Source organism: Coffea arabica, chromosome 3c (assembly GCF_036785885.1).
Source record: "Coffea arabica cultivar ET-39 chromosome 3c, Coffea Arabica ET-39 HiFi, whole genome shotgun sequence".
NCBI classification, from domain to species: Eukaryota; Viridiplantae; Streptophyta; class Magnoliopsida; order Gentianales; family Rubiaceae; genus Coffea; species Coffea arabica.
Window position 1 is genome coordinate 12,611,532 of NC_092314.1, and position 13,894 is coordinate 12,625,425.

Consider the following 13,894-nt stretch of genomic DNA (forward strand, 5'->3'; position numbering starts at 1 on the left):
ACATTTGGATTATGACAATATTTCTCCCTTTAAAGATTATTTGTCCTCAAGGAATGCAATGGGGGCAAAAAACAATTGAATCAATGGAAACTGGCATTATTTCTCAAATTGTTCTTTGCCTAATTGGATCACTTCCGGAGGAGATACGCATCACAAATGAATAAATCAACAATCAGGGTGGCAAATTTGGTTGCAATCTTCAATGAATTTGCTATGATTGAAGAAAGAGCAACACTGTTAGACACAAACTAGCAAGATTTGCTTTAAACTTAAAAAATGTTACTGAATGGAAGTCTAGCTTCCCAGTTTGGATACTTGAGGCTGTTCAAGCAGATATAGCAAGAGCAGTGGCTTCACTTCTATAAAACCTTTGGGTTTTATTTAATGGAACTTGCTTTTGCCATTTAGAAAAAAAAAATTAAATCCCATTCAAATCCCGTCCATCCTGCCTATTTGCGATCTCCAGGTATATTGGTACAACTAGAGATTATTTTTTAAGAGCAAAGACTTGGATGGATCTGATTTATGTAGATCTAGTGGCTCAAAATTTATCACACCATCTCACCAACTCAAGTATTAAAGATGTGACAAAATTTGTACCACTAGATTTATAAAAACCAGGTCGTTGTTTTTTAGGTGGTGATTTTTTTAGAGTAAATAAAGTGTCTTAGAAGTATTTTTATTTAGCAAAATAAGCAAAAGGATAGTTTGGAATTTTTATGAATTTTGTTGCACAAATAACAAAAGTAAGGGAGGTAAGTGATGTTTTTAAAACTTTAAAAGTACTAAGTGATATTAAGAAAGACTTTAGGGGAGGCTTCTGATATTATCCCTATTTTATTATTGCGTCCGTGTAATCTCTTGCAATCCGATCTACTAATAAATACAAATGATGCCGCTCGCACCAAAATTCCAACGTCAATCGCCTTTAGCGCCTCTTCAGTATCCTAAAAATAAGAAGAAAAGGCGCACATTTCCAAACCAAAAGCACGTAATCCCTTCTTTCCTTTTTCCTCTTGTTTTCTCTTTCGGTAAGAAAATCTTTTCCTGTTTTATCTTTTACCAAAAGAACCGTTGATCCTTCGTTGATTCAATCGTGGAAAAACCAGTCAAACGCCATTTAACACCGACAAGTTGATGACAAACCAACTCAGAGTCGTTGGCACACACCACAACACATCACTATTTATCATCATTTATTGTTGCCTCACTGGTCATTGTCCCTGCCTCCACCTTGTCTCCTCGGCCACCTCTTCTCCACATCCCACATCTTTCTGTTCAGTTCCTCCTCTCAAAAATCCCCCCACCCTCCCTCAAGGCTCACAGCTTCTTCCCATGGATTCATCAGATGAAGAGGGGGAGGAGTATCTGTTCAAGATAGTGATAATAGGGGACTCAGCTGTGGGAAAATCCAACTTGTTGTCTAGATATGCAAGAAACGAGTTCAACCCACATTCTAAAGCCACAATTGGGGTGGAGTTTCAGACCCAGAGCCTTGAAATTGATGGGAAAGAAGTTAAAGCTCAGATTTGGGACACTGCTGGTCAAGAACGCTTTCGGGCTGTCACGTCTGCTTATTATCGTGGTGCCTTTGGTGCGCTTTTGGTTTATGATATTAGTCGGAGGACCACCTTTGAAAGCATTCCTCGCTGGCTTGATGAACTTAAGAGTACGTTTTTCGAATTCTTAAAACTTTTTTGTTTTCTTGAATATATGTTTCTTATTGTGTGTTGTACTTCGTGCATCGGTATTGGTACTTTTATTGGTGACATGTAAAACTAGAGTGATAGGCTATGCAATTGCTAATACAAAATCTAGCAACTGCACCTGGGGTTGATGGTTGATTGATTGTTTGACACATCCCTTAAAAGTTGGTAGGTCCTGCATGAGCAGCTGTACACATGTTTGATAGAGGTGCATAAAAAATTGGAAGTGTCTTGGAAATGTCAATTGTGGAATCCTAGATCCATTTGAGATTTTAATTTTTACTGTTTCAAAGAAAAAATATAAGATCATTGGTGCAGAATGTATGCATTCATGTTTTATAGTACATGGTGCATTTCAGATTGTAAGTAGTGGGGTATGGGGGCAAGGATGTAGTTGGATAGTTTAAGATGAATTTTTGTCCCTTTAATGAAAAGGGAAGAATCATAAATGTGAAATGCGCAGATTAACAGACTTGCATGTGGTGGTTGAGATTTGTACCAACCTTGACCAAGTAGATTAGGCGATATTGACATGAGATCAGAGATAATTGTGAAAAGTGTTTAGTGTTTAGATTTGATTGAATTATTGCACTGGTTTAAGGTGGAATCAGGATCTTATGACTGTGTGTGATTACCAGTATGAAACACATGGTTGGTATAGTGATTAATGTTACCCATTGATCTCTGCTATCTCTATGGAGATTGAAATTTTTGCAAGTTAGCAATGAAGGAAATGCATGCATTAATTCAATGATTGGATAATTTGGATGGTTTCAACAAGAAGGTGATCATGGGTAACATGACTTCATAATCAATTATATATGAACTTCTGAAAGCAAACAAATTATACAGGGGCTGGAGATAGAAAGTAGCTTCCAAAATCAGGGTAAAAAAGTTCTGTGTTTCAGTCCAATGTAAATTTACATTGATGGATGATACAAGAAAGACAAAATTGGGAAAAACTTAAAAAAAAATTATTCTATTTCAGAAATAGTTTTCGAGCACAAGACAGATAGAAAAGATTGATAAGAATATACCTTCTATAACTGGGAAAAGGGGGAAAAACTAAGAAAGATATTTTCTTATTTATTTGTTTTGACATCGTAGATTGATACTTTGCACTAGTTTTGTCTCATTTACATTTTCTGGAAGCTGTAATTGCTATGTTCATCTTCAAATGATGTGGAGGTTGAGGATACATATTCAAATGATTGAGTAACGTGAAAGTATTTCTCCGGAAAGCAGTGAATGTTCTTTTGCAAGGTCCTGAAATTAGAAGGAAACACATAATTTTGGATGATTTATGGGGTATATTTTGTTCAATTACATCCTGTACGTCTTATATTAATTGAATCCTCTAACAGCTTGATAATTAGTAAAATAAGACAAAAATCTAATTTGCTTCTTTACATTAGAATGGCTAATTTTGTTCCTTATTATATGTGATATAAGATCAAATACACCATGTTTACCTGCCTGTATAACAGAGTACTCCAAATGGTAGGAAATTTGGATTCTGAAGATCGTGTTAAGATGGATGTATTTATGCTGTGTAATATGTGTGTGTACACATAATTTATCCGCATATCATTTTTTGCCAATATAATCTAATTAGTATTCATTTTCTAATTAGTTTATGATACCTCCTATGATGGTGCGCTGTTTCCTCCAAAAGAAGTAGGATGTTTCACTAACTTTTCATTTATTGAAATCAGCTTATGTCTGTATATAGCTGTTCTTAACTCGGCTTGCCAAAAAAGTAACAGGATATGCTTTAAACATAATGTTTCATCTTCCACATCAAAGTAGCAGTGTATGGTTAAAAGACTTCATTAGTATAAAGCATTTCATTGAAACACAAAATTAATTTTTAAGGAATGCTTATAGGAAAATAATGTTATTTTTGAAGTCAAGATGAAGTTCATGAGTATATATTTAATGGGTAAAAAACAAAAAAGCCCCCTGTGGTAAGCCAAATACACAGAAAAGCCTCCCTATGGTTTCAAAATATACAATACGACACCTCATGTTTTGAACTAAATTGTAAAGGTGACGGAATCCGTTAAACTTAATGGAACTTAAAAAAAAATTTATACCTAATTTTTATCAAATATACCTATTCTACCCCTTAACCCTCAATTCCCTCTATTTAGAGAATAAAACAAATGATTTTTTTGAACTGTCTTTTGCTTAATTATATCAGGGCATTTTGGTCATTTCGTCCATTTCCGTTAAGTTTAACGGATTCCGTCACGTTTAACGGATTCCGTCACCTTTACAATTTAGTTCAAAGCATGAGGGGTCGTGTTGTATATTTTGAAACCATGGGGGACTTTTCTGTGTATTAGATTTACCACAGGGGGTTTTTTTATTTTTTACCCATATTTAATTTATATGTCACTACAATCTTCTCTACTAGTAAAGCCCATAGAAGATAATTTGTAATTAAGGAGTCGCAAAGATTTGCTAGATGAGGATGGGGTATAAAACTAATTTAAGGAGGAATCTATAGTCAAGTTACAGTGGAACTGCTTTCAATCTATCAACAAATTAGCTAGTGAGATGTTTGAAACTTGAAAGCTGCCATTTGTCAACATTCATGCCCAGAAATTAAAAAAGGGAGTGAATTATCATTGCTAGTCCATACATGAATTGTGAAAATTGGAAGTCCAACTATAAACTTCATTTGCAACATTGAACAAGCTGTCAAACTAGCACATTTCCTTAGCTTTAATTGGGGTAGTTGGATTACAAATAAAATTGATTTGGAGAGGTTAATGGAGATTTTACTAGGCTTTTAATATTATGTCTAACTAATTAAGTTTTTTGGATTAGATATACAATAAACCCCAACTAGTGAATTTATTCAGAGAAATGTTGATAATATAAAAACTGCTATTAATAGTAATCCATCACCTTTGACTGCCAATTGCGGGTACATCCGGTGACCAAAGATCATCATAATTGAGGACTTATTACTTCAAGTCACAGGTGTGAAGACTTTGGGCTGTGTGCACAGTATTGAGGCTTTGTTGATGATGAATTGAGCATCAACTTTCAGTGCGTTTGAGAGAAAAATGGAAGGAGAAGAAAAGCAAATAAAATGGGGGAAAAACAAATGACGAAGGGGAGAGTATGTGTTGATGGGTTCAGTGAGGTATGGAAAATTCTATTGTTTTACCAATAAGTCTCTAAATTGTTAGCTTATTACATAATAAACCCCGATTAATAGTTAAAGGACCAAACTACAATTATAGTTTGGGGCTAGGTATTCCATTCTGCCCTCCGCGGTTTCATCCTCAAGACTTGGACAATAAAATTTCTCAAAACCATAAAGCCATTGTTTGAGTTTAAATTATATTCCCCTAAATGCATGATTAACAATCGAGTATTATCTGCATCAAACTCTTTTTTGTAGTTTAAGTTTTGGCAATTTCCACTACTACAAAGCAAGCGAAGAAAACGTGAGGGTGCACGTTACCAATCCTAAGTAAAATGTCCTATTATTTGTTAAAAGCCAAAGGAAAGCTTTGATATAAGTAAGATGCACTTAACCACCCAACATAGAAAAGTTGGGTTTGGGCTTGAAAGCCGACGTTACTTGACGAGCACCTTTCTAAATAAGATTGCTTGTCTCCACTCATTGAAGATTGCTTATAGAAAAGGTCAATTTTGGGGGGGGGGGGGGGGTACTAAAATGCCTCTTGTTGACACCATTTACAAGAAGGTGTGGTCGTCTTTCTTTCTAGCAGCCATACAGTTTGGCTTAAATATGGAGAAGAGGGGGAAGCAGTTATCTATGTAGTTATGGTCTCTAAAGCTGTTATTCTAGTCAAGCACTCTCTTTTCTTTGTCGAATCTTCTCCTACCTAAGAAGAGTAACTTCTTACCAACCTGCGAGAGTTGTTTGGCTGGGATTGTCTATTTTCATAGAACAATATTTATGGAAATTGAGGATGTAAGACTAGGTAATTTTCAAAGTGAAGAAACCAGACTTATAATTGAGCCATGATCAAGAATCCCAGGATCCAAGCTTGACTGTCTTGCAGATACACACACACACGCATATAGACAATAAATCAATCGACTCATGGAGGATCTAAGGAGTAGCTTTACGATGGGTTTTGAAACCATCATTTGTGTGTGTGTGTGTGTGTGTGTGTGTGTGTGTCTGAGACAGAGAGATCCCCCATCCTAATTAGAAATCCCCCTATAGTTCTTTAAGTTAGCATTATGCTATTCCTCTAACTCTCAAGGCCAGTCCCCTTTCAAATTGAGGTCTGACCACTTCTCCACTAACTGGTTTGTATCCTTATTGCTTTTGTCTAGTCACCAAAACTCTCTGATCCTTGTTTGAGCCTTTTAGCTGTCTAATGCAGTAGATAGATAACTATCGAGAAAAGAGATAATGAGATAGCATGAACTCCTAAAGATTCATATGGCATTTGATGAATCACAGAAAGCATCTCTTAAACAGAACTCCATTGTCAAATTTGAGGTATCATCAGATCAAGAGTTTGAGAGAACCTATGGAAAACCCATTCTAGGAAAAATCATTGGACCTAGGCTAGCTAAAAGTTCTCCACATTGAAAATAACACGATACAAAGGTCTATCAGGGACAATTAGATGACAAAAACATTAACATCATGGACCTACTACAATTTCTCTTCCAAAAAGTACAACTTCAAAAGAAGAGGGTTTGGAAGGATGTTAACCAACAAAGAGGAATCTGAAGCTTGGAATGGTTACATGTGTAGAGTTTGATGAGAGGATTATGCGACTAAAATCTCATTTCAATGGTCTTTGTTTCACCATTGGATCATGGATTCAAAGTTGCGGCTTTACTTTATCTCTGGAGCTCTTATGCCAATTTCAATTTTCTCTCTTCATTCTTTTTGTGCTCATGCTACTTATGCTTTCTCTGAAGTGATTAGTCTCACCTGGCCTTCCTTTGCTGAAGTCAAAGTTGATTATTTTAAGGTGATGAACTTTTATTTTTCTTTGGGCCACTCAAGTGAGATGGATCCAAGCTTAGCAATTCAAGCTTTTGTCACTTGAAAAAGCACATATAGTTGATGGTGCTGAAATGTTGAGTAAGGGGGAAGCTGTTGTTTTGCAGATGGGGAGCAAGATTGGTGGTGCCCTCGTACAAGCTGAAGGGGGAGATTGTTGGGCTAGCAAAAGCAAATCACTTAAACTTAGTCAACTTTGACTTGAGGAAAGGAAACACAGTGAGACTAGTCAATTTAGAAATGGTAAAAAAATTAATCCAACGATCAACCAGGCATGGGGCTGGTCAGCGGGTTAATTTTTCAACCGATGGATCACTGGTTAAATTGTTGGTTTCCATAAAATAGTACAACAATATAATTCAGTTGTTAACATTCAAATTATTAAGATTTTGAAAGATAAAAGCCAACTATTTTGATAATTCCAACTTGTAATAAGTTACATAGTCAAATTTCTAAATCAAAATGTACTTGTTCCAAATGTAAGTTTGTTGTTGTTGTCCTTCTGGTTTTATATTGGATAGCTAGAAGCTGTAGAATACCAGAAGTATGTTTGTGAACTATAAGAAATCAATTGAAAAGTTTGAAATAAAGAGCAAAAAGATGGAAAGTGATATGATTCTCTATTGAATGATAAAAGTTTGGCTTAAAGAAGTCATTGTGGGATGTTTGCTCAAACCAGCCGAGTTCCCAGTCTCCCAATTTACCGGTAGGTTTCACTGGGTCCAAATGGCTGCTGTCCTTATCTGGTTGGTCTAGTCTGCCATCCCAGTCCCATGGTCGGGTCACTGAGTTGACCAATTCAATCGTCTGGTCGGGTTGGGTTTAATAACTTTGCTTGAGAGAATGCAATAGCGAAGAAAGAAGAACAAAGAGAGACAAAGTTGATATTGGGACAAAGAGGTCTAGGTACAGAAAGTATAAGCTGTAATTTTGAAGTCGTGGAATGGTGAAGTAACTCCGATCGTGACTACATTTTAGCCATCCGATTTTATCACCAACTCTACAATGTTCTGATTATAATTTCATATTCCTCTTTGTTTAGTAAGATCCTTCCCCAGTCACTTCCTTTGAAATTGTAACTATTGGTTAGGAAATTGCATTAGATACACTTTACAGTTGATGTTGTCATCATATACGTGTTCTTGCAGACACCTTCGCATACCAATTGTTTTGCAGTGGAGATTCTTTAGCAGATTAGGTCCCATTGATTTTTTTTTCCAATTTGGGTTTGCCACAGTTACAAGTGATGGTGTCCTGTGCTTGTTTCTTTTTTCTACTTTAATGCTGTTGTTGATGTCATTGTTTAGTTATTTTGATTCATCCCATCCCATGTCATTGTTTACATTGGGTTGTGGTTTATGTTGATATTTGCCTGCCTGCACCTCTACCCCTTTCTCAATCTTTTTTCTGCGAAGATATTTTGAAAGGGGATTCTTTGAGTAATTTCTTTATCATTCCATGATCAAATGCCCCTCTACAAGCCTGAGGAAAGTGCTATTGGGGGTTTTAAGAGTAATGCATGTTGGATGCCTATATCAGGGAGGCAGAAAAGATAGTTTTCTTCTTTGTTTAATTGTCCAAACAGATGTACTGTCAGAAGGGAAGTATATATTTTCTCCTAAACAATGACATTGATGATTTCATTTTCCACTTGGTATATTGTGGAAGTTGTGGTCACTGAATATCTTTTGTGCATGGGTATGGTTCTCAAGCTACGGTCTCTTGCTTTCAGAATCAATTTCATGATCTATCATTCTCATCGTATAACTACCCTCTGCGTTTCCAATGACCTTTAAGTTATCATCTTGCAGCTCATTCTGATACAACTGTTGCAAGGATGCTTGTTGGGAACAAATGTGATTTGGAGAATATAAGGAGTGTGAGCGTGGAGGAAGGCAAGAGTCTCGCAGAATCAGAAGGATTGTTCTTCATGGAGACATCTGCATTAGATTCAACAAACGTTATAACAGCTTTTGAGATGGTTATTCGAGAGATCTACAACAACGTTAGCAGGAAGGTACTGAACTCTGATTCTTACAAAGCGGAATTATCTGTCAATCGGATTAGCCTTGTCAACAATGGGAGTGATGGTACAAAGCAGACACAAGGCTTATATTCTTGTTGCTCCAGATGATTGAAATTTAAGACGTGTAAAATGGTTTCTATCTATTTATTTGCCTTGAACAGTCTGTTCATTTCCCTATTTTTTCATTTATTGGCGGATATTATATTTATCAGGGGGTTGCTGTTCCTTTTTTTTTTCTCCTGGATACCATAAGGACAACGGTTAATTAGTGAAAGGTCAAATTTAAATTCTTTTGAATACCAGTACTTATTTTATGAGTGTGTTTATTTTCTGTTATATTTGTTCTGTTGTGCTCAATCCTTAGCATTGTTCTCAGGGCTAAAAGCTAAAAGCAGCTTCCCCAACAGTCTTCTTTTGGAGTACTAGTTACTTATTCAGTAGTAGTTCAACTGGGAGAACATTTCTTTGATCACTCAGACATGCTTTGATCATTGCCTTTCTATACCTTTTCTACCTTTCCTTTTGGAAACTTGTATTTAAATGAAGCAGCTTCCTTCTTAGACCACTAGTCAGTATAATTTCTTTGAAAAGGTCGTCTCAGAAGTTCTCAGGAAATTGCAGATTTGACTACATTAGAAGGATTGCAATAACCAATTTTTTTGAAAAGGCAAGCAATTGTTCAAGTTTTTTGTATTCCTCAGGAAAATCCAATTTTAGTTGCATTAGAAATTGTGCAATAAACGAATTTGTGGGATATGTTCTGTTTCTGGCTAGCAACCTATTAGGTATACAGGAAAAAAGGCCTGTTAGAGTATAATCTTAAGTCTGGAATATGAAGAAAGGAAAAGAACTTGGAGGGTACATCACTTGAAGATTGGAGTCCTTAATTGACTGAAGAAACAGGCGTTGCTGGTCAGAAACCTCATCTAGAAAGGGAAGAAGACTTTGGGAGTCGTGGTAGAAGTCTTTGCTGATTGAGTGATCAGTCGCCTTTTCTTTAGTCTTTCCCCAACTAACACCATAATTTAATCCTTGAGAAAACCCCATTTCCTAAAGTCTACCAAAAGTCTTCAATCGTTACTGTCCAATAATGGTACTATTCGAGACTTTTTCTATTTCTGCTTAATTTCCTCGTCATTCCAGCTTCACAGATTGGAAACAAAAAAATTCGAAGAAGAATTCCACTGAATCTCAGCGTCATTCCTCTTGATTCTTTGTTTATATTTTGAAGTACCTGGAACCCTCTTCTGCTACATCAAACCCCATTCATCTGAGTTCCTGAAAACAATTCCCCAAAGGGCATAAATTTTTCAACAGCCATGCCTTCAAACATCCAAATACCATCAACCAAAGCAATCATCTCTGCTGCAGCCTCAGTAACTGCCACAGCCATGCTTATTAGGTCCTTCGCCAATGATATCATCCCCCAGGAGTTCAGACACTTCTTCTTCACCAAAGTTCACCAGCTTTTCACAGCATTCTCCAATGAAGTCATCTTAGCCATCGATGAATTCGATGGCCTTGGCCAAAATCAACTCTTCAAGGCTGCAGAAGTTTATTTGGGATCCATTCTAAGTCCGTCCACCAAAAGGCTTCGAGCCACGTTGCCTCAAAAAGAAAAGAAAATCAACGTTTACATGGAAAGCAATGAAGAACTCACCCAACAATTTAACGGCATCCAGCTAAAATGGAGGATGGTTTGTAAGCAGATTCAACCGAGATACGTTACGATGCCTGGTGACTACAATTCAACTATGATATCTGAACACCGGTATTATGAATTAATCTTTCACAAGAAGCATAAGGAAATGGTTATTGGTGAGTACTTGCCTTATGTTTTGGAAAGATCCAAGGCTGTTGAAGTTGAAAAGAAGACACTGAAATTGTTTATGTTGGGAAATGATCGGATGATGGGACATAGGGGTAATCCGTGGCAATCAGTTAATCTTGATCATCCAGCCACATTTGACACGTTGGCGATGGATACAGATGATAAAAAGATAATTATCAATGATCTTGAGAACTTTGTCCGAAGGAAAGAGCTTTATAGGAAAGTTGGGAAGGCATGGAAAAGAGGGTATTTGCTGTTTGGGCCACCAGGAACAGGGAAATCAAGTTTGATTGCAGCCATTGCCAATTATTTAAAATTTGATATCTATGACTTGGAGCTCACTGATATCAGGACCAACTCTGATCTGAGAAGGTATCTGATTTCAACAGCTAATCAGTCGATACTCGTCGTGGAGGACATTGATTGCTCGATTGAGCTCACGAACAACCGGCCAAAAGCATCAAGGGCACCTATGCACCCTCACCAATATGGTCAAGAAAACAGGGTAAGTTTCCAACGTGATTTGTGCTGCTTTGGAGTAACATAGCATTAAATCTTGCAGTGTGCTTTATTACGAGGGTATACATATTGTTTCAGTTTTGCCCATTGCATGACTCTCTCCTTTGCGTGAGCTGAAATTGCTTGATGAACTCTTGACACATAAACAAACTAGAGTGCTTTGGCAAATACCATATACCAGAAGACTTTATCAAGCATATATGTTATCATACTAGTTGGCAGAAAGTGATAATCACGGTTTAAGGCGATTAAATTGAATGTCTAAACAAGTTCCATCTACAACGGTATGTCTTAGACTCCTAGCCAGGTACCCAAATGCCAGTTGCCATTTCTCGTTAGTTAAGTACCAAGGGCTGGAGATTCACAGAATTCCTTGTCAGTCTCTTGGGCTCTGACTTAGATACTTGCATATATTTATTACTTTTTTTTTTCAGCGACAATATAATTTGTATTGATGGGCAAAAGATGTACACTTATATGAGCAAAGGCTCAAGTGATGCTATACAAAAGTGCAAAGTACACTGAGGATTAATTCATTCCTCATCTTGAAAGATGCCTAAAGCATAATCACTAATCAGTTTACATCTATGATCTATACTCTTATCCAAACAAAAGGAGCATTTCTGGAATAAGGATCTCAGATTGTTGATATCATTGATTAATGTTGCCATTTTGATGTCCCTGGTTTTCCTTGATGTTATCTCCTTCAGCACTTGGATGATGGGGATACGTACTTTAATTTCCTGCCACTGCTGTTTTTTGGCCTTGATGATGGCCAGTTTAACAGCTTCAGCAGTAACCTGTAGTTGACTTCCTGAGCTTCTATCATTAAGTGCCCAAGCTATTACCACCTGTTTATTGCTGTTAGTTGCAATGATCCCCATCCCAACTCTGCTTGAATCTTTCTGCACTTGAGTTGTTACTCGGATTTGAATATCTGCACTCCCCTCTTCTACTGCTACTGGCTCTTCCCTGGCACCACTGATATCAGCAGAGCTCATTCTCTCATTCTTTCTTCTGACTGTTACCTGCTCCTGCCATTCCAGTTGTGCCTTTTGAACAGCTTTCATTGGATGTCTTTGTTTGGCATTAAAATTCCAATCATTTCCATTTTTCCAGATTTGCCAGAGTATATTGGCTGTCAACTCTATATGGTCCATGCCATTTATCCTGCTTGTTGCTCCCATAACAGCATTCCACCAAGCTAAAAAGTTCCCTGTATGCTCTACTACTCCATCCCATTGTATTGGTGACATTTTCCATACCTCTTGAGTTTTTCTGCAATGGAATCAATAGATTCCTCTTGCTCTCCGCATCCTTTGCAGATTGGATCACCAGTCTGAGTTCTTCAATGTATTAGTCCATTGACTGGTAATGCTCCATTGATACACCTCCAAATAAAGTGTTTTAGCTTGCACTTGACGTCCAGCTTCCACAGTACCTTCAAGGTTTTCCTGCCAGATTTAGCTGAGCTGGTTTCTCCCTCAGCTCCTCTTCTCTCCTCTTGATCAGTTAACCTTTGCACAGTTCCTTGTAGCCTGATTTGACAGTGTAGGTTCCATTTTCACTATGAATCTGGTAATTGCAGTCATCTCTCCCTGAGATGCATATATTTATTACAGCCATGGAGAATTAGATTGTCAGCACTCAGCAAAATCTTTTCTAACTCACCATCTTTCCAGGTTACCTTGTCTGGATTGCTGAACTTCATTGATGGACTATGGTCGAGCTGTGGGGATGAGCGCATCATAGTGTTTACAACTAATCATAAAGATAAGCTAGATCCAGCTTTATTGCGCCCTGGTCGTATGGATGTGCACATTTACATGTCGTATTGCACCCCGTGCGGTTTCAAATTGCTTGCTTCCAATTACCTTGGAATCACAGATCATCCACTCTTCTTGGTTGTTGAGCAGCTGATGAAAGTTACAAAGGTGACTCCTGCAGAGGTAGGGGAGCAGTTATTGAAGAATGGTGAGCCTGAAACTGCACTAGAAGGCCTGATTGAGTTCCTTGAGGAAAAAAAGAAAAATGTCGAATTTGAAAATCATAAAAGTAATCAACAAGCACCCGAAGCTGCAGTTCCCCTTGAGCTTGAGGAAGAAGGTGGAAATGAGGGAGAGACAAACGTAATCAGCCTTGAAGCAATCAAAGACCTGGTAAAGATGAATAAAGTGTCTCCTGATGAAGTTCAAGTGATCAAGAAGGATGAGGCTGATATTATTTTGAGAGGCTTGATTCAATTGCTTCTGGAGAAAAAGGAGACTCAAGTACTGAAAATAGACTCAGGATCTTCTGCTGAGAAACTCTCCCTGACCTGAATTTGAAGGGAGAGGTGGGCATAAATGCGGGAGCACCTGAGTAGAGGAGGATAACAAAATTCGCAGATCATGTCCCCTGGTGCGAAACCAAGTTCATCGTGTCTCCTGGTGCTAAACTACCTTTGTTTGGATTGCAGTTTTCTAAGAAAATATTTTCACGTTTTTTGCGGATACATTTTCGATTACTTTTTTGATACATACATCAAATTGCTATAATATATTTTTCAAGAAAAAACTCCAAAAAAAAAAAATTAGAAATCCTAACATAACTATTTCGTATATTACAACTCTTTCAAGAGCATTTGATACACTAAACTTCTAGGGTACTTGGTACGCTAAAATTCTCATTATATAACAAGCCACATTATGATACATTTCAAATTCTCTAGAGGCAGCAAACTATGATGTGATTTGTCTACCACATATGGGGCAAAGCACAGATTAAAGAAAATGAAGGAAGAACCAGTCTTGGTTCCT

General features: G+C 37.3%; 2 protein-coding genes across 2 annotated transcripts; both read left to right on the forward strand.

Annotated features, from left to right (window-relative positions):
* Nucleotides 1–978: 978 nt before the first annotated feature.
* On the forward strand, nt 979–9,043 carry LOC113734627 (ras-related protein RABA5c). Its single transcript, XM_027261237.2, has 2 exons — nt 979–1,669; nt 8,532–9,043. The coding sequence occupies exons 1-2, from the start codon at nt 1,138–1,140 to the stop codon at nt 8,852–8,854; spliced, it is 855 nt and encodes a 284-aa protein (XP_027117038.1). The 5' UTR covers nt 979–1,137; the 3' UTR covers nt 8,855–9,043.
* A 153-nt stretch (nt 9,044–9,196) lies between these two features.
* Nucleotides 9,197–13,590, forward strand: LOC113734625 (AAA-ATPase At3g50940-like). The gene is made up of 2 exons (XM_027261234.2): nt 9,197–11,082; nt 12,779–13,590. The coding sequence occupies exons 1-2, from the start codon at nt 10,066–10,068 to the stop codon at nt 13,415–13,417; spliced, it is 1,656 nt and encodes a 551-aa protein (XP_027117035.1). The 5' UTR covers nt 9,197–10,065; the 3' UTR covers nt 13,418–13,590.
* The last annotated feature ends 304 nt before the right edge of the window (nt 13,591–13,894 follow it).

Excerpts from the sequence above, each read along its gene's own strand:
- LOC113734627 (XM_027261237.2), top strand. The coding sequence starts at position 1,138 with ATGACAAACCAACTCAGAGTCGTTGGCACACACCACAACACATCACTA. Across the intron at positions 1,670-8,531 it reads CTGGCTTGATGAACTTAAGA|CTCATTCTGATACAACTGTT; the intron begins GTACGTTTTTCG and ends ATCATCTTGCAG.
- LOC113734625 (XM_027261234.2), top strand. The coding sequence starts at position 10,066 with ATGCCTTCAAACATCCAAATACCATCAACCAAAGCAATCATCTCTGCT. Across the intron at positions 11,083-12,778 it reads AATATGGTCAAGAAAACAGG|GTTACCTTGTCTGGATTGCT; the intron begins GTAAGTTTCCAA and ends CCATCTTTCCAG.